This window comes from Haplochromis burtoni, unplaced genomic scaffold (genome assembly GCF_018398535.1).
Source record: "Haplochromis burtoni strain Fernald_Lab_line unplaced genomic scaffold, NCSU_Asbu1 Contig_2, whole genome shotgun sequence".
Classification (NCBI taxonomy): domain Eukaryota; kingdom Metazoa; phylum Chordata; class Actinopteri; order Cichliformes; family Cichlidae; genus Haplochromis; species Haplochromis burtoni.
The window spans coordinates 3,017,601-3,038,504 of NW_024582363.1; the positions used below are offsets into that span (position 1 = coordinate 3,017,601).

At 40.6% G+C, this 20,904-nt stretch overlaps 1 protein-coding gene across 1 annotated transcript; it reads left to right on the top strand.

The window, feature by feature from the left end:
- The first annotated feature begins 13,140 nt into the window (after positions 1-13,140).
- Positions 13,141-19,422, top strand: cplx3b (complexin 3b). Its single transcript, XM_005913017.3, has 3 exons — positions 13,141-13,717; positions 16,368-16,455; positions 16,804-19,422. Exons 1-3 carry the CDS (start codon positions 13,560-13,562, stop codon positions 17,026-17,028), a joined length of 471 nt encoding a protein of 156 aa, XP_005913079.1. The 5' UTR covers positions 13,141-13,559; the 3' UTR covers positions 17,029-19,422.
- Positions 19,423-20,904: the final 1,482 nt, after the last annotated feature.

Sequence of the window (20,904 nt, forward strand, 5' to 3'; positions counted from 1 at the left end):
GGTTTCATCAAAGCCAGCCTCATGTTGTTGGAGTGGAGGGGTGGAGAATTGGGCAGATTCATTTACCAATAGACAGGATCTTATGTAACTATTCCTTGTGCTGTTCTGGGTGAGCTGTTATAGAGAAACCTTGCTCAGATGTCAGAGGAGGGCAAAATTCAGTGCTAGAATAACTTTTCTATGAGCAACATTTTAGAGGGTCACATGAACGACTGGTTGGTGGAGGTTTTTTTTTTAACCCACTAGAAAGCACATCACCTAACATAACATATGGTTATCAACTTTCTCTGTTAAGCTGACTTTCAGCTTTGGGTTCTGTGCACACTCACATAAAAAGTGATGGTTCATGCATCTTCTTGTACTCTTCTTGTACACAGGATGGTCCCTAGGAGTGCAGCCCATTGGTGCAGCCTGCTCCAATCAGAGGCATTATCAGATGTTGATAAAAATGTTGAAACAAATAAAAACTGACGAAGAGCATGAAAAATGTAACAGAAAAATGCAAATGGTCCATGTTGTTACCATGGTGATTTAACAAAGTCTCTTCATGATACAGAAAACTTTAAGCTCAGCAAAGCTCACTAAGCCATTAAGATTCTGTGAATGTGCCCCCCCCCCGAAAAGAAAACACAAACAAAAAAAGCAAGGCAGGATTTAAGCTATGTACAGTCTTTTGAAATGTAAGTTTATTTCTGAGACAGCTGCAAAGATATATTCTTTAATAAATGAATGACAGACAAGACAGGTGTTTAATAAACCTCCTTAGGGCCCACATTCACTTAAAATAGTGTTTTATCAAAATACCCCACAGGAAATGCAGGATTTAAATATTTAAATTTCTCCTTGTAAGGAAACAGCCTTGAATAAAACAGTTGACAATAAATTACTTACTCTGGTCTGTGGACATTCAATAATAACTCTGACATTGCAAAGATTGCTCATAGTGAAAGTATTTTAATGACCATAGTTATGTTCACTATTGAGGGACTGGCAGAGGAAGAGGACTCTGTGGTCTCTCTATCCTCTTCATTTCTGCTCTCTTTGCCATCATCCCTTGACCGGTAGTAACAGATGGCTACCCTTCTCTGAGCCTGCTTCTCCCAGAGGTCTCTTCCTGTTAGAAGTGAGTTTTTCTTTACAGCTGTCGCCAAGTGCTTCTCATAGGGGATCATTTGATGTTTGGGGCGTTTCTCTAATATTGTGGGGTCTTTACCTCACTATATACTATATAAACTGTTGTAATGAACTGGCACTACATAAATTGAACTAAAATGAAACTGATTTATAATTGCACTGGTCACTAAATGATGTCACAATGGACCAAAAATAGAGTACATAGAAAAGTGCAGCATAACCTAGCAGGACAATTCATGCCCCATTATTGATGCAAGCTACTACATGGTACTTAAAAGCAAGCAAAGCAAACTGACTGCACTTTATGTAACAGTGTCACTGATATCAAACTTTTGCAGAAAGCAAATTTTCCAAAGTTCATGTAGAAGACTCACTTGAAAGTGTGCTGCATTTGATATTCACGAAAATCAGTTTCAAGATAATAGAAAAATAATGGTCTTCCTACTCTATTTGTACTTCTTCTAATTATAGGTCAAAATAACACAAGTCTAATTATCACACTTATTGTGGTGCAAGTCAAAGCAATTATATCTGCTGTACTTTCCTGAAAGTCTGGTCTTTTGGCACATCTAGCAAATCTTTTTGAAAAACAACAGCAGCTGATTAATTTGTCAGCAGGTCTATAACCTATGTATATAGTCTGTTGTTTATCTGTACAGTCGTCCGAGAACCTTTGCAGACAGAGGAACAGAGGAAGTGACAGGATGAGGACGATTTAGCTCCACCTCCGCCCACCATAGTGCATGTGCACACAGACACGCACACTGACTCATACTCCCTCCTCACATGGGGAACAACATAGCTTCTCATTAAATCACTGCGTGTGCGTATTTCGTGTTTACAGATATGAGGCCTCTACGGATAACTAGGATTCAGAAGCAGCGATGTGTGAGGGCCGAGATCAGATGAGGTCATCAGGGATGGCGAGCTTAGAGGGGTCTGTCCTGAGCTGTGTGAGGAAGTCAGTGGTGTTTGTTTATTAGAGGAGCAGAGAGGGAGGGGGAGAGGATGCTCTTAGTTGGAGCATATATTAGGATGGCGACATTTTACATTTGACTGCTGATAGAAAAGAAAATGTTTAGGGTCACAATTCTGCAAAGTGATGACAAAATTTCCTTTTTTTTTTCCTCTGTGGAAACAAACTATTTATAGCACATACAGTAAGACAGAGAGCTGTTATCGTGTGAATACACATGTCATCACATATAGGCATTTTCCGCCTCCACTCTTATCTGTCCTAACTCCATCATATTTGCAGTGGTTCAGATGCTCATAGATTGGCCATGTCCACTGGGAGCATGTAAACATGAGCACTTGAAAGCTTCCAGTGAATGGACAGACAGAGGCTACACGCAAAGGCAAACAATCATACGCACTTGGGCAGTGAGGACGTATTAGTGGAAGCTGGGTCAGTGTGGCAGACAGTGTGAGCTGTAGAGGCTCTGAGCGTTGAATCTTTGCCATAAGGATCTCAAAAAGTCCAGAAAATTGCTTTCTTTCCCGAGGCAGATGCTTTGTCCTCTGCCTCGCTCTTCTTCTTTTTTTCTGTCTGAATCCTAAAATTTTGTGTGAGCCTAAGTAACACCAGACCTGAGTGCAGGTTTTCTGAGGTTGAACTGTAAGAGTTGCTGATCTCTCTGTAAACACACCGAGACTGTGTTTATTTGAATATAAAAACAGTTCCACTGTGGCTCTTGTGCATGTGACTCTGGCTAGGAAACGTCATCATGTCAGTGACAGCAAAGCCTTCATGTATGTGTGAGCGTGTGTTTGCGAGAGAAATAGCAGAGAGAGACATGTGTTACAGACTTGGGGGTCATAACTCCTGTCATAACTTCTCATTGTGCGGGTTGGGGAGGGGTGTTATGTAACGGAGAGAAATGGATGCATGTAGCCGTCATGGCAGCGCATGTGGGGACTGGGTAAATTTATGTGTCTGTGTGTACATCGGAATACTAACACCTCCCTCATAGCTGCTGCAGCTAGATGATGTTGTTGAGAAGTGTTTGCCTCTGTGACTACTTTGAAGTCTGCCTGTCTGTCAGTGTATGTGTGAGAGAAAGAGAAACAAAGCTGGAACTGTGCAGCACTCTGAAAACACATGGAGTGCTTCAGGGAGACCTCAGGGTCACAACAAGATGACAAGATGTATGGAAAAGCTACGGCACGATGCATCACAGGGGATATAAAGTATGCACACAGCAGGCTATATAATGTGTAATGAGTCTGCTGAGGATTGTACTGTGGGCTTGTAGAACCTTTTTGCAGACGGAAACCACACTAATGACATGAAATCAAGGAACACCAAGTTTTAATGGTTAATATTTGGTAGAAAATTAATGCAAATAGGTAGAAATGAAAGAAAGTTTAATCAGATGACATTGGTGTTTCATTTGCACCTGGAATTAACATGCAATCTGTAATTGCTAATACAGTGTCGTGAATATTGTTTGTGCTATTATGCAAAATTTGCTTTGTTTTGTGTTTTTTTTTTCACCCCAGTGTCAGTCAACGTTATTCCTACTACGGTACCTGTAGCTTTATGAGGAAAAAGTGCCGATTAAGTGATTGTGAGACTGATTCTGTGCCGTCTGACAACTTGTCTGGCAATTGCATCCCAGTACATTTGCATGCATTTACACCTTCTAGATCCAGATGTATTGTCTGAGTTCGGAAAGCTTTATTTCCCAGAATTTGCCAGTAACAGAGAAACTTGTAGTACATAAGACTTATGATGCATACTAATTATATATATAAATAGTTCCACAATACTAAGAGAGTAATAAGGTAATAGTTAGCTACAAAGCTGTCTCCATTCCTGTGTGTCATCAGTCTCTTCTCATGTTTTAGCATTCTTCAATGAGCCAAAGCCACAACAGTGATTTTGTGTTTATTTAAGGCCGTTGTTTCCCAGCTGTAATTTTCTTTGATGCTTCCTAGATTTTTCCATCACACAATTTGAGGGGTTTTTTTTATAAGTGTTTGGGAATCACAATAATTTTTCATACATAACTCTGCCCCTCAATTGTTGGCAGCTCAAAATTAATTCAACAACTAATTGACAAGCAGTTTCATGCCCAGGTAAGGACTGTTTCTTGTAATTTCATGACAAATGATGCAAACATGATATCTGAAGTTGGTTCAAAGTGTTGAATTTGTATTTGTATTGTATTTGTCTTTGTTTACCCAAAGTGATGTTAGTGGAAGTGAGAGAGACTAACTGAATAAACTAAATAAATCTGTCAGAGAGAGAATGCAAACACTTCAGGAGTGGCCAAATCAATAATGTGTTACATTCTTAAAAAGAAGAAATGCACTGGCAAACTCAGCAACACCAAAGATAAGAAAATCTGCCCTTTAGCTTTAAACTGGACCTCGTATGCTTTGCTATGTTTTAGAGACATTTATACCCAACACAGTAGAGTGATGGAGTCCACAAACTGACTGTTCCTTTGTTAACAGCTCGGCCAACCTTGGGAAGGAGGCAACTCCTCAGGTTGAACAGTCAGACTGTTCAGAAGTCTATGAAAAATTGCCTAAGACTCCCTTGATCTTTGATCTCAGTAAACACTTTCCTGACAGATTTATGGTTTCAATTCTTAGTTTTAAATCTTAGTGACTGAAACACACTGCTCACTTTGGGAGTTATGGTTCATATTAAAGTCAAAAGGAAACAACAAAGCACGGCGTCCTTTATCCTTCAGGGGTCCATTTTGCAATTGACAAGTTGCTATTGTATGGTTGTGAGTCTCTTAATTAAATCTGGTAACAGCATAAATTAATCCCAGACAAACTCCACTGACACAGAAGAACATTTATCACATATAAGATAATTCAACTGGGTTTTAGCGCTTTAACACTGCTAACTGGCATCTAACTAATACTTTTGGAAAGTTATTAAGTACGTTTCAATTAAAGAAGTAAATGTATTTGAAGATTATTGACTTCCTTGCTAAGAAACTAAGAAGAAAATCCTTTCAAAGCTTTAAAACCTCAAACTCAACATGAAATGTTGATAGCTTATGTGTACTTTGAGGACCTTTCCCCTAAAAATACCATTTACACAAACACAAGATTATGTGCAGTATATTAATAGTACAGTATATTAAGTTGCAAATGTCAGGAAACAATTTGTTGTCAAAATTACTTCTAGGGTGAGTTTCAGTCACTCCTCCCTGCTCCTTCTTCTTTGACCTTCACCCATCTTCAGCCACCTCATCAGCCATTTTTCTTCTATCCTCATCTCACTCTTCTTACTTACCCAGCCCATGCTCCTCTGCCCCGTTCACCCTCACACTGCCGATTGTTTGCATCTATTCATGAAAGAGAATTTTCCGGTTTTCTCATTCCATTTAAGCTCAGCCAGCACTAACCCATTGTGCTCTGATGTTCCTCTCAGGCAAGAGGTCTAAATCAGGCAGGGGAGACGAGGGAAGGGGGAGGGATGGAGGAAGGATGGTAGGGATTTGAAGGAGTGGTGGGGTTGAGGAAAGGGGAAGGAGGAGGGGTGGATAAGAAGGACGGGTTAGTAGAGGGGAATGAGAGTGAGTAAGGCAAGTGTGTGAGAGCAGCAAAGGAGAGGTGTAAAGAAGCATGAGAGGAAAGAAAACGGAAATAAGTAGAGACATTACAGCGCCTGAGCAGGCTTAGCAGCCAGCCATATGCTCATAATGTGAACTCAGAGCTGACCTGTGATCTTTGCTGCTTGCCATCCTCTCTCTCTCTGTCTCTAACATCACTTTTAAAATGGCTACTTTCCTTATGTAACATGCTAATATCTGAGTTTTACTTAGCATTTCATCTTCACTTTAAGTTTATATAAGAACTGAACAACTAAGGGTCATTTTAACTGCAATTAAATATGGATACAAATCCTGACATTTTTTTTTAATTATCTGATGCACGACTCGGCCTACTCGGTAGCCAAGCAAGGCAATAAAGCCGCTATGCTTATAAGGTTTAAAGCCAGCAGAGCTACTTATACTAATACAAGTTCATGCATTTGAATGCAAAGACTTGGAGCATGCTAATGTTAATACTAGTCGGCGCATATATAGAGATAGGGGTTGCATTTGATGTGGGTTTAAACAGGTTGGCAGCAGTTAAAAGCACAGCACAGGGATGAAACAACACTTGTTCAAACATGACTTGTGTGTGTGTTAAGAAATGTACTGCAGGCCACGTGCAAGGAAGAAAAAAAAAGTTCCAAAACTTCACCAATAAAAAAACAAAAACTGTCTCTGATTTCAATTTTAGACTGTCTTTTAGAGAACCACATGTGTCTCTCAGATTACACCACAGACCTCAGATTTGTGCACACACAGACATTCATCTTGAGGATCATCACTGGAGACCACACAGAAGTGTCTTTAAGATCCCACAGTGCTTAAGCCTGTGAGGCAGTTCATGAGCTCAGTAGTGTGATCAGAAGCATTTTCTTGTTTCTTTTTTATTTTTTCACACTGAGTCTCACTGTAATAACCTGAGATGTCTATGAGAACATTTGGTACACTCTGTCACGTGCGTCAGCAGTGATCCAGATGGTCTGTCGTGGCAAAGAGAGAGGTGAGCATGAAAGAGAAAATAGCAATCCCCTATCTTTACCTAAGGTCATGAGCTGTGGATAGTGAAAGAAAGACTGAGACTACAGATAGAAGCAGTGTAAATAAGCTTCCTGATGGTGAGGTCTTCAGAGTACAGCCGCTACTCCACCACAGCAAAAGGAGCTAGCTGAGGTGGTTCACGTATCTAACTAGGATGCCTGATTGATAGATAGATAGACAGATAGATAGATAAATATAGGGTTAGGGTCATCACCAATAATGACTTAGACCTTGGACTGACTAACATGCAATATAAGAGGTATGAACACCAAATAGTAATAGGGATTCTATGGCTTTTTGCGAAAAAAAAGTACAGCCAGAGTTTTTGTGGACTGGCTAGATATTCAGAGGCACCCTGACAGCTATTTCTTTGGCAGAATTGCTTTTTAGGAGGTTTTGGTGCCTCTCTTAGACGGGTGAGAACAGGTGAGAGTTTCCACTGTCAGAGTTGCAATTATGTTTGACGTCCTGTTTTTAACTCTCTATTGTCATTAGGTGAGGCTGTTTAAGCAGATGGTGTTCTCAGCAGCATCGGCTGAAATACTTTGGCATTGTCTTTGTATCGAAAGGGTTTCAGCTTTTATATGTCTGCAAAAGACATACTTTTTCATAACAGTAATCACAATGATTTACACACTCCCTGTGATAAATTATCTTCCTAATTTTCAAATGTGCTTGCAGTTTTGGAGGCAGCTGCACACATTTTGAGTCCTTTTTTCTGTTCACACTCAATTTCACAACCTATTTCAGTTTGAATCCTCTGAACATTTGTGTTTCATCTTTCTCACTTTTGATCTGCGCCTCCTTCTGCTGTGAATTCTGTCACCGAGTGTGTCTCTTAGCGGCTTCTTTTCACACTTTAAACCACGCCAGTATGTAATGAGAATTCCAGCCTTGGTTCCTGCTTTCAGCTTTTCGTAATCAATGTACAGCATTTTCCTTCTCTCTGAATGACTCATTTCCTGGCCATTGTGCCCATGCAAACGTATTCATGTTAAATTCGAAGGGACTCTATGAAATCTACTGAACGCACAAAGAATACTTTGTCACGAGGTCGAAATGCAAGCAGGGAGCACACATCCGCTGATTTGAATGATTTCATTCACATTCACACAACATGGCACATCCTGGTAATGTGAGTAAAACTGTAAGAAAAAAAATACTTGAAGCTGACTTACGGAATGATTTTTATAATAATATCTTGCTCACTGATGGTAAAACATGCTTGGAAAGCATCTAAGTAGGCCATTTCTTCTCACTTACCCTTTGCGGTTTGTGGTATTGTTACAAGCAGGTATGAGATCGATATGAACCCATGGAGGGTGTGTCAGCTCGAGTTTGGTCTCGAATATTTCTGTCATCCTACTAAAAAGGGAAGTTGGACCAGTCCATCTCTTTTGAGGTGTTTGAAACTCAGAAAAAATCTCCATCGCTTTCCAAAAACTGTGTCCCAATTACCCTGGATAATCCACAGACTTCCCTGTCAACCCTTTCCATCTGAACTACTTTCTACTGAAGAAACAGTCTCTCTGAAAATGGTTGGCAATCTGTTCTGTGGCTCATCCAATCTAGCTGAGGCACCGTTTCTGGAAAGAGATATTTCATTGAAATTTTTAAGGCAATATTTTTGTTGTTGTTGTTTTTTGTTTTTTTGCAAGCCCCACAAACAAAATTCCATCTGCTTCCACTGTATTTGGGAAAAGGCAGAAATCCCAGAGGGAGATATCTATCTCTGACAACCTGAGCAAATAAAATCCAAATTTTCTGCCTGGCTGAACTGATACAGATCGGGCTCTGTGTAGATTTAAGCATCAAGTTTAAATGGTTTCTTAAAAGGCCATAATATTCATGTCATGTGGAAGTAGTTGATGTTAGCTGTTGGGACAGCTGCCATGCTGACATGTGGTGTAGTTCAACACCTTCTAGACAGCCTGCAGTGCATCAAACCACCTCCCCTGGGGTGACTTGCTTTTCCACCATATGATTCCATGATTCTGCGACCCCCACTTGTCTGTTTTGATTTCTGGTCCACCCCTGATGCAGGTAGAACAAAAACAAATTCTTGCAAATAGTGTCAGATACTTGCTTGATACAAAAAAAAATAGTTTTGTCACTGAGCACACAGAGCACTTTGCACTTCTAATGGGATTAGCGTGATATTTGTCATCTCACGAGGGGGGCACCACATACACACTAACACGCCCACAGCTTTCTTTAAGACAGGCCTCCGAGTAACTTGCTAATGGCGTCATCTCTGCCTGTGTGCATTTAAAAACTCCCTGAATGTGCATATTGTCTGCTGCAGGGCACATTCGTTTGATGAGTCTAATCCCTTGTCTGGAGAAACAAAGGTGTAACACTCGGCTGCTGAGGATCAGTGAGCGTGAGTGATGGTGTACATAAGCCCATCTCTCCCAATCCCACACAGCCTCCTAATCCTGAAAGATCAAGTGTAACCAGACTGGAAGTGTGACTGGGTGGAAGCCAGCGTGATGCTTTCGGTTATGTTCACTCGCACCGTGATCACGACAATCACATTATGTCACGCCTGTCTAACCTTTTCTTACTGCTGCCTGAAATTTTCTTCTTATTTGTAATGAAAGACCAAATACTATCCCTGCTCCACATTCATTTTACTAAAGTGTTTTTTCTTTGCTATAGACTTTACTATATGGACTTTGTACCACAGATGTTTGAGCGACGTGTGCAACCACGCATGAATTTTACGGTAAACATCTGTGTAGAGGCTATGCATGCATTTATACGTACATATATAAAGCATGTATGCTTCATATACGTCTTACAAAGACCTTGGGGATTGATTTCCATTGTACAATGAAACATCAGTCAAATCTGAGTAGGCAGTAATACGAACTGAGCACCGGCAGGAGCCAGGGAGCATTAACATGAGTCTATTTTTAAATCAGGAACTGTGAGTAATGTTGTTTTCCTCCATTTGACTAAGAGTGTTTCATTTCAATCCCATATGCTCTTATTTAACAAATACAGCTGATTAAGTCCTTCTTAATGTTTCTATTTTCTAAGTGAAGGCTTGATAACAGCCTCTGATTTGAGATACTTTTCCTGAAACAGCAACCACATTTTTGCTTCCTTTTGTTTTCAAGAGAATTTTGACAGGATTCAGTGTTGATATAGTTTGGCTTTTCTTTAGTGCTAATATTCTCTCCAGTTTGCTTAAGTTGCAGGACACAGCGCTTAAAAAAATTCATGAACATTTGTAGATCATGTATGTACTCTAAGTATGAATAAACAATAATATCTACATGCAGCTATACAGGTTTTCTGGATAACAATATATATGCTGACACACCTTTTGCTATGGAATCTTCTGAACTTCTGCCAGTTCTCTCAGTAGCAAAATACATCTAAACTATAAGTATTTAGGCTTCATTTGTAGTTTCATATGAATGGCATCACCATGAGACTGACAAATTGCAGGAATAAACTGAACTGCTGACCACTACATTGAGGCGGTCCTGAGGTTGAATCTCTTACCACTGTTGTCTCTAGTGAGACTTTCCATGCTACAGTCACAGAAGAGACAACAGTAGTGGGAGACCATATTTGACTTGCAGTTTTATTACCTGTACACTGGTTGCTTTGAAGATGGAGACCAGGTCCAAAACGCCTGCCATCTTCAAACCAACTTTAGTGTGCCAATGATCATAAGACTGAATGGGGTCAAGTTGGCAATTACATGAAATAATCCCGAATCTATGAACTCTGTTGACACAGAAATTATCATTAAATAGAAATTCACATTAACTTCTTGCATTCAGAGTCCAGCCACAATGTCATAGATTTAAAACAGAAATATGGATATTCCGCTACAAATAGTGGCACAGCTGCTGCAGGACAGTGGTTTAACTACAAAATGACATAACCTCGCTTTTATAAAGAAATATAACCTGAATGCAATCAGTTGGCAATCAACTGAGTCTCGTATTGCAAAGAGATGTGTCACAGACAAGTTACACAGACTGACTCAGATTGGTTACAGTGTGCTGGAAAATCTGTCTGCATTTATAAATTAGATGGCAGCTATTTGTAGATCTTCACCAATCTGTCTGAGAATGAGTCCAGACAGTCTGAGCTGGAGCGAGACTGTTTGGATACAGGTTGCCTCCCACTAAGTGACCTCTGCAATTGTCACTTAAAAGTGTTCACCAAGAGATTAAGGGCCTTGTATGCTCAGTCTCAGTCTCAAATTCAGTGCAATCAAAAAGCAACCACTAATTTTTGCTAGTCGCCAGAAGGTTGCCATCCTATTTTTACTCTAGTGTGACTGAGCCATTATGGTCACAACAAATCAATATGAAGTTGCTGTGAATGATCACATTCAAACTACAACAAAACATTAATTTGAATTAGTGTTTTTTTCATGTTTTGACCTTCACAGTCACCAGCTTTCAACCCACTACATGAACACCTATGAGAGATTCTGGACTGATGTGTTTAACACCTCCACACATTGGAAAGCTGGTGGTCTATACTCTCAGTAGGCCTGCTTTTTGGGGCCTCTATTTCTGCGTTATAACTGCTTTGGCTGGTAGATTGCAGGATACCTCGGGAATCAGCATTGAAGATAATATGGGACATTTGGTAACCCAACGCCTTAATGAGACGCTTTATGATTGTGTTTCCTTCAATTTGTACTTGTCTGTAGTTTCATCAGTAATCGAACCGTCTAGGGCAAAATTGTGCTTTGCTGTGATTTGAGCTACATGCTATCAAATCAGTTCTGGACCCAGAAAAATCATCATTAATAACCAACAAACTAGCATTGGAATTATGAATTACTGGAATTCATAGCGCTTTGTAAACCAAAATTGAGAGCTGACACGGAGTGAAAAGCAGCCACATACCTCAATTCAGAATCACCAATAAACCCAATGTGTTTTTGGACAATGGCAGGTAGCCAAAGCTGACTGAACTGCAAACTGAAGAGGAGCACAGAAATACCACAAACATAGCACAGGACAACATAGAAAATACTGAAAAACTGTCTCTCTGTGTCTTCATAACTTGGGTGATAGCAGTGATGACAGAGCATCACAAGTATGGTGTGAAAACAGCTGGTGTATTTCTCATAATTTGTTGTACTTGCCAATAAACACGCCGCCTCGGCTCTTTTTTTTTTCACGCTGCTGTGATTGTTCTGTGAAGCTCAGCCACCACATGTCCTCAAGAGAGGGATGTAGTCAATCTTTACAGAAATGTATGAGTTTAAGCATTGAGCTATGTATGTCATATATGTTATCTTGGATTAAAACCTCCTGCTAGAGCACCTGTAGTCAGGGCTAAGTAATAATCCAGAAAAAAAGTGATTGGGACCTGCACTTGGAACAGATCCCTTGGGTTTGAATATCAAAAGCCAAAGGATATAAATTGATGTTGAAACATGCTGGCTAGGCAAATTCTTTCTTCTTATTCAATTTCACAGAGATTACAGTTTTGATCTTATTCACTATGTTACGTTTCAATCTATTCACCAATGGCAGCTTTGAAGTTAGGGGGAGATTTTAAGCAAGGCAGGTATAGGCTAACAGGGCCTTGCTAAGCCTGTGACAAAAAGACACTGAGACGGGCTCTGTCTCTCCTGATCCACAGGGATGGGGAAAGTAGGCCAGGCTCGGTGTCAGACTGCTGCGAGGATCAGGACACTGGAGTTGTTGACTTGTGATCAAAGTTGCTTTTCACACTTTGGATGTCAAGAATCTCACAGGAAGAGAGATTTAAAGCATCCCTCACACACATGTAGGTCATATTTTTAGAAATGAGGCTTTCTAGTTGAGTGCTACGTCATCTCCAGTAACCTCAAGAAGCAGCCAGCCTTTCACTAAAACGCATTATCTGCTCATGGAAGTTAAACTATTTACCCCGTCTGCCCCATCAAAGACACACTAACACAGCCAAACAAGCACAAAATACTGACATTACAACCTCACTTGCAAGACGTTGGATCAGTACAGTACTGTGCTGTATTACTGTGATGCAATGGAGACAAATTTACCAACTCTAGTCCACAAGTAGAATGGATATTTACAAGGGTGCTGAATCTGCCCATGCAACGTACACAGACTCATACTGTTGGAAATGGAGCCTATTCATGTGCAGCAGACAGAGAGGACTCATCATTTCTAAGCAATTAGACCAACAAACCAAGCTAATGCCGTGGGTTAACAGACAACCATCCCACTAATTTGCAATTAATACTCTGTTTGTCTGCTGACAAACTCTGTAGTAGGCTCTAGCGCGCAGATGACCCTGACAGAGACCAAGGCACCAAAACAGCCAGGAGATACTGTGGCTCGTCACGTGTTGTTTGTCCCCCCCACACCCCCTCCGGAAATCTGTCTGAATCCATTGCAAGTTATAATCAGACGGCGAATCACGGGATCCCGCGCAGCCCACGATGCCGACGCGCGCTGTGCAAGCGCACACCGAGTCCGGCGGTGCTTGGGATTGGGTGGAGGGAGTGGTGGCTGCGGACGGAGTCACAGGATTGGTAGAGTTCAGCGCCAAAGTTGTTGACTCATAGCTGAGCAGCTCCTTTCCATCCTTCTCGGCACGGAGCTGTCCAGGGCCAGTGGTGCTGAAATTCTCGGTCTTCGACGCATCGTCGGAATTATTTTCTACTTTTTACGCTTTGACTGCTCTTAGTCATCCTTTGAAAGTTACAAGTCTCATACTCGTTTAAACGGCACTTGGTTGATATCTGCCCATCATCGCTCTGCCCAAGAGCGCATCGCAACTTCAACTTCTTAACCGAACAAATCGAGGACTCTCCAAAGCGCAACTATGGCTTTCATGGTAAAACACGTGGTGGGAGGACAGCTGAAGAACCTGACAGGAGGACTGACGGAGGAGAAATCCGAAGGGGAGAAATCAGACGCCGCCGCGCAGGGAATGACTCAAGAGGAATTTGAACAATATCAGCAACAGTTAGAGGAGGAAAAGTAAGCCAATGATTGAAGTTTCTGATTGTAAAGTTGTGATGAAAAAAGCCTGTGTGTCGGGGGTGAGGGGGTGGAAACGTGGCATGCTTAAACAGTGTGTTTTTCTGTGTAAATAGCAGAAAGCCCCCAGTGCGCCGCGCGCTTTTTTTACGCACCAGTGCAATAATATGAACACTCCATGCGCAGCTGCTCCTCTCGCCCAGGGAGCTCTCCGTCTCTTTGCTTCGGCAAAAATGTGTAGCGCCGTCTTTAATTTGGGATTCCTGGAATCATTCTTCCACGGAAATGTCTACAGGGATTCGTGCCTGTGGCAAAAAATGTTCCTAATGCTGTGCGTGCGGCTGAATAATGAAGCGGACTGTGTGGTAATTAAAGTGGTGATTATTAGAGGGCAAATAACCAACAATAATACAAATTAGTTTCGGCTTTTAACCGACTCTCATCATCGTCATTATAATCATACAGAAGTAACTATTCAAAATGACAGTGATTTAAAGCCAGGGGATGCCTGCAAAAATATGTTAAATATTGCCTTTGACTTAAATTGTTGTAATTCACTTGATTTTTTCCACTTCATATCATTTCAATCTTTCCCTTATCACCTTCACCTCACCTTCCAAAGTTCATTCTTTACACGCTGTTTTATTATTATATTTATCATGTAGTTTAATTTCAGAGTGCACTAGGTGAGGATATAAGGCAACAACAAGGTCATTTGGCAGAGTTCACCCAGGAGACAGCAACTCACTATTGATTAGTGTGATCCTCAGAGCAGAACTCCACGTCATATAATAAGCTACTATAAATAATCCAGGATAAGGATTCAGATCTGGTTTTTGCAGAAAAACAAGACAAATAAACCTGATTTTATTGGTTTCTGTCTGCAAGTTTGTTCAGAACCCAAACGGCACTACATACTCTGTCCTGTTGTTAAAAGGAAATTATCCAAATGTATCGTCCTCATCATCTAACACGTCTATCCAAAGTGTTTCACTGTACCATGGGCAGACATTTTCAAAATGAGTGGGAGGTGAAGTCCTAACTCTAGCAGTATTAACACTCAGCTCAGCCCACTGAGCTCCATAGGAGGCATGACGAGATGCTTAATGCTCTTCCGTCATAATGTGACCTTCTTTGGAGGCGAGTTATTAGTCAGAGGTGCTGAACACGAGCATAGGTCACTGAGAAGCTCGTTCTGCTCAGAATGAAGCAGAATATGGTTTGTGAGGGCGGGTTGGCGATGCTGACGTGTCACATACACACATTTTATTACCCTCAATGCGAAGACCACAGAGACGACCCCGGTCATCTGATGCCCTTGAGAAAGAAAGGCACAAAGCCCTGGTCATTGGTTGCAAGTGAGCACCACATGGCCCCTTGGTGTTTGGCCTACTCACGTTGATATGAAGTGAACTCAGGCTCACATGGACGCCTCCATGAATGCTGCAACGCCACATAAAACGACCTTCCCCTGACACATTGGGTACAGACACTTTGTGAACCATGCCGCTGGTCTTGGAGTGTCCCTCTGCTTTTAGATGATGCTGCTGATCTAATCCTTTTAGGCATGCAATGCAGCCTCTTTCACTGTAGCTTTGCTTTGATTAAAATCATCCACAATGTTTGTGTTTGTATTGCTTTTTGTTTCTGTAATCATGCTATGCTCAACCTTGGGCTGTACACACAAAATTGTAAAGGATTATATCTGTTGACTCATAATTTGTAAGAGGCATATCAGCTGATTTAGCAAATGATGGGGGACAATTACGAATTACACTAAAGCCATAAATATTCCAGTGACACTGAATGGCAAAGGCATTGCCAGGAGCCTACAGCCTGCCCTCTGCTGGAGGCCTCATACACTGTATAATGGACTGTTTTTAAGAGTTTTAAGAGACAAATGTAAGCAGGCTAAAAGACATTTGATATGGCCCAACATTCAGTTTCACCAAGATAAGTATTTTTAAATGTCTCAGTACTTCCTATGTATTTGGTTTAACTACCTGTTTTGCAGAGTAACTCACTCTTTTCAGGTTTTCCTTTACAGACTTAAGGTATTTAACATGAATGAGGCTCATCAGGCAGACCATGCTGTACCGCTTAAGTTAGTAAGTACAGGACAGACTGACGACATGTGAGTGGTAATGAGTGCAGATCTATTAGTCCACAACCCGAGAAAACTGAAATCCCTCAGAGGAAAGCCGGACTGTCAGGATGCTGCATCTGGGGTTTATAAGCATAAGCAAAACATGTCTTGCTTTTCTCCCCATGGCGGCACTGCTGCTGCTCCACCTTCTGTTCGCTGTATGCCCTGTAGTTAGCGTTAGGAGGACACGGGGTAACGCTAGGCTCCAAGGCCTCCATGATCCAGATTCAGCAGAAGCCTTATGTTTATTTTACAGCTGAGATGCAACTTCACTTGACTGTAGAGAAGTACCAGATTTATTTTACGGCATATTTGGTTTGTAATATTTGGTGCGATACCCACTGCAAAAGTAAAGATCTTGGAGTTAACATTTGCATTTTCTATGTCTCATTTAAATAAAAGCGCATATTAAAAATGTATATATTTATATAGTCACCTCTGGTTGGAACCTAAGCTTCACTTTTTCAATTGTGCCCCCAAAATATTTTTCGTCCTCTCTTGCAGAAAAGAACGAGAAGCTCATTACGCTCAGAAGAAAGCTGAGCGAGCCACAGTTAGAACTCATTTCCGGGAAAAGTACAGACTACCAAAGGTAAATTAACTGAAATATCCAATAATCTAAAGAAAGTAAAGATAATCCTCCCCTTTAAAATCTGTATCGTGAATAGGCAATAGGAATAATAGTACTATGTTAATACTACTTTTAATCAATTGCTGAGCAATGTTCTTTCTTATTGGAATATTTAAGTGTTACTGATTCATTAATTTCATGATGTTAGGTGACCTTGAGCATCATTATTACTTCTTATTATTTGACAGAAGATCACATATTCTTATGCTTTCCAAGCCATGGAAGAGCTTGTCCTTTCTCTTGTTGGTCCTTGTGGACATGGCTAAACGTCAGATATATATTATCTTTGTCCATTTGTGTCCACCTCAGAATGAGATGGATGAGACCCAAATCCAGCAGGCAGGGGATGATGTGGTGCTGCCCACAGAGCTTGCCAAGATGATCGCCGAGGACAACGAGGAGGAAGCACACAAGCAGTCGGTGCTGGGCCAGCTGTCCAACATCCAGAATGTGGACATCGACCAGCTGAAAGACAAAGCCCAGGCCACACTGGAAGACCTCAAAAAGCAGACGGAGAATTGCAGTCTGATGTGATCTGGCCAACTCCAAGCCCAGGAGATTAGAGTTTTTCTTGTACAAATATTTTCAGAGGCAGAGCTGCTCCGGGGGTAGACATTTTCTCATTGCTGTAGTGGAATGTCAGTTGGCAGAGCCACATATTAACAGTTTTTTCTGGTCGTGCAAAGTTAAACAGAAGCCTTATAGTACGATATCTTGGCCACATCTTACAAACCTACAATACAATTCTAGCCACAATGACAACCAGGTGAAACGGCTTAATTTGTTTGCCTTTTGACTTCCCGATATCTTAAAAGGTCATGAATGCCATGCATATTTTTACATAAATTGCCAATTAGCCAAAAATGTGGCTCCTCTCACTGAGATTTAGCCAATTAAAATAGCTCTGCCCTTAGAGCAGTTTCACCTCTGAGAAAGGTTTTTCCAGTGTATTAAATCCTTTACTCCCTATAACCTCCCCAGCTCTCTGTACCTCATGTGACCTGTGATAACACAATATGATTCTGCAGCAGAGGTCGCAGGTGTGTATGTGTGTGTGTGTGCAGGATTTTCTTGCTTCCAAACACACAGCAACTGATTTCAGTGATGAACACGTGCACTTTCAATAAGCGCATCAGTGAGATCAGCTGCTTCGTTGGAATGAAAGCACACATAAACGAAGCTGACACTGATTGCTGTGTTATGTTAAATTTGGGGGAGTTGATGTAGGTAAAATAAAATAAAAGCTCGCTCTGTTTATTTTTCATGTACAAATGCGCAACATGGTAGAAATGGGCTGATCTTGGTCAAAAGTAGCTTGCTAATGTTGCTGCATCAGTTTTAGATATTCTCATAGACATATCATTTAGATTTTTCTGTACTTCAGTGTGCCTTGGATGTCCGTACAAGGTTGTCTTCTTTTGAGCTCCGAAATCTAAAAGCTACTTTTTACAAAGACGAGCCTTATTGATTTTTTTTTTTTATTTTTGGAAGAAGTTTCAATTTTTTTCTCTTTCCTGTTCGATTAAAATCCATTAATAATTACCAAGCAAGCACAGATGATGTCTTGCTGAAAGTCCAGATAGTTTTGCTGCGTGTAATTCCTGTGTTCCCAAATTTAACCTAGCATCAATATCAACTATACTGGAAGTATTTCTGCACATATGCTGCATTTATAGGTTAAAAGAATAAAAGCTGCTCAGTTAGAAGAAATGTAAATGCTTTACAAGTTGTATGCCAAAGCCTGTGTTGATAACACTCTGACCAACATTAAGGAAAAGGCACAAATATGTCCAGATGTGTAACGACAGTGTGCGTGTGTATAAATCCAAATACAGAGTCCGCATTCAAGTATTTATGTTCTGTTAGATGTACAGGTATCTGTTTGCCTATACTGTCAACAGCGAGTCATTCTGTTTCCATCAACTCACCGGGTCTTGCAGTGTTGTCAACCATCAGGTGACCTTTGACCTGTCCTCCATCTCATTGACCCCTCCGTCTCAGTAGTGCTCTTTCGTGCTGGTGGATTTCGTGTTGTTTAGCCAGTGTGATGCGTCAAGTGGTGTCTTTGTAAAACAGAAAAAAAAACTCACCCTATAGCCGGGAGTGCTCATCGTAGTGTTACAGAGCACTCAGTCAGTGTGGGCTTACTGTGGTATTGTTGATTAATAGCCAAGTGTGAAGGTAGGGGTGACATTAGGGAGGATGCTGTTGATGTTATGTTACATTCATATATGCTACATTTTGCCAGTGTTCAGTTTATGTAGCAGTGGTGATGAAGGTGATGTTGGCTTGATCTCACATCTGTCCCCGATCTCATTCCTTTTATGGTTCTACGGCCAAAAACTTTTTTTCCCCGCTTTGTGTTACTTAATATTTTTCTTTTAAGTTTAAACTGTGGCCAAAAAGATTTTGTTAATTTACTGTATGAGTTTTAATTTCCTCACTGTAGGTGCCACACTACTACTGAATGAAAGCGGAGGCAACATTTTTTCACTACAGTGATTATTGTCATCTGTTAGATACACAATTATATATATATATCTATATATTCAGAATATTTCAATAATACGAAGAAGAAGAAAAGTTGCAATAAGTCCTTTTATAAACAGAGCTACTAGAATATGTCATGTTTCATCATGAGACAATATTCATGGGGGGAAATGAAGCCATAAAGCAAAACTGTTTGCTTTGTATGAGTGTTTGTGACTTGAAATAATAATTCAATAACTCAATAATAATAACAATATACACATATATATGATTTCTGTGGTGTCATTCTGTGGTCCAGATTTTTCAGGAAATGGCTGCCATGACACGCAGTTTTTCTCCTTTGACCTTTTTGTTTTCTTTCATTGTATCTCTGTCATTCTGTTGGAAAGTATTTCAGTGACTTCTGCGTTTTAACTGCAATAAATTTTTTTAATTATATTCTATTTATTAATTGAATTCATTTCTACTGTGTATGAGTTTAAATGGCTTCGAGGTTTAGTGTGTCGTTTGTGCATGTTGTTAAATGTGCAGCAGCTTGAACACCAGGGGGCGATAAAAACACACTCACAATTACAGATTTGTTCATGAGGGAGGCTTCTGGGTGAGCCCCATAGATTGTGACTGACAAGTCAAAGCCGGGCTGTATTAACTAGTATTAGCGTTAAAACTAGTATTAAAAGATGTTAAGAACAGAATGTAATATTTCAAATGAATCTAAAAAACATCCTCATTATCTCTGGCAGCAGTGTGCTGACCGAATGAGTCAAGTAATCCACACATGAAAGAGGAAAGTTTAAAGGAAAAACCCGAACAAATAAGTGGAGAAACACAATGAATGCATTCACATATGCACCAGTTCACAGCATGCATACACACAGTAATAATTTTTAGCTCAGGGATGATTCTCTATGTGAATGCTATGAATGCAGTCATGACTTTGAAATAGGGTCCAAGCACTTAAAGCAGGAGCTTCAATCATAAAAACTACTCAAACAGACACTGTTTCAACAGGAACAGCGACTACTGTCCATTCATCCCTGTAGCAAAGACAGTAAGTATCCGAGGACTCAGAAGCTACTTTTAACAGCTATTTGGAAGGGGGTTACTATAACAGGTAACTCTGCTTATTTGATTTGGATGCCCTTCCTGACCCAGCCCCGATGGGATTTGGGGTCAGGTCCTACCACGATTGAACTAGGGAGCTTTTCCTTGTTAGCAAATGTGTAAACTACCATATTATGGAGTCACTCTTCAAGTGATTGAGGAATGTCACTGTAATCAGACTGTCATCAAGAATAATCCGTTGACAGATTCATGGAGGGAACTCTATATTGTGGTTGAGGGCATACACACATCAGAGAGTTCAAAGGTGCAAAATCCACAAGACAAAGGATGGCAAAGATGGGGGAAAATGTAGAGTCAAATGGGCATACTGCATATTCCAAAGAGTGAGTGAGTGGATGGTGTGCACCTGAGAACTGCTACAGTCATGGAATCTGGTGGCTCTGATATCCTGTGGGGGGCTTTTTAATGGCATGGTTTGCGTTTACTTTGTCCTCTTACAAGGAAGGGTCACTGCAGGTCAATAAATGGGTGCTCTGAGGATTTTAGCAAAAATTACATTTCAGACTGGTGATGTATCCAGTGTGTACCCTGTATGTCATCCTATTACAGATGAGATAGACTCAAGTTCACCTGTGACCCTTGACTCTTGACCCTGAACTGGAAAAGCAGTTAAGAAGATCTAAAAAGGTGGATGTAAGGATGGATGGTCGTTTTTGGTGAGGTATTATTATTATTATTATTATTATTATTATGACATATATACTATTATTTTTGTTCACTTCCTTCATTTTAGAAAGTGCCTTAGTATAAATTTATATACTAAAAATAGTGTAGTTGATCATGTTTACTAATCAT

Excerpts from the sequence above, each read along its gene's own strand:
- cplx3b (XM_005913017.3), top strand. The coding sequence starts at position 13,560 with ATGGCTTTCATGGTAAAACACGTGGTGGGAGGACAGCTGAAGAACCTG. Across the intron at positions 13,718-16,367 it reads CAACAGTTAGAGGAGGAAAA|AAAAGAACGAGAAGCTCATT; the intron begins GTAAGCCAATGA and ends CCTCTCTTGCAG. Across the intron at positions 16,456-16,803 it reads AAAAGTACAGACTACCAAAG|AATGAGATGGATGAGACCCA; the intron begins GTAAATTAACTG and ends TGTCCACCTCAG.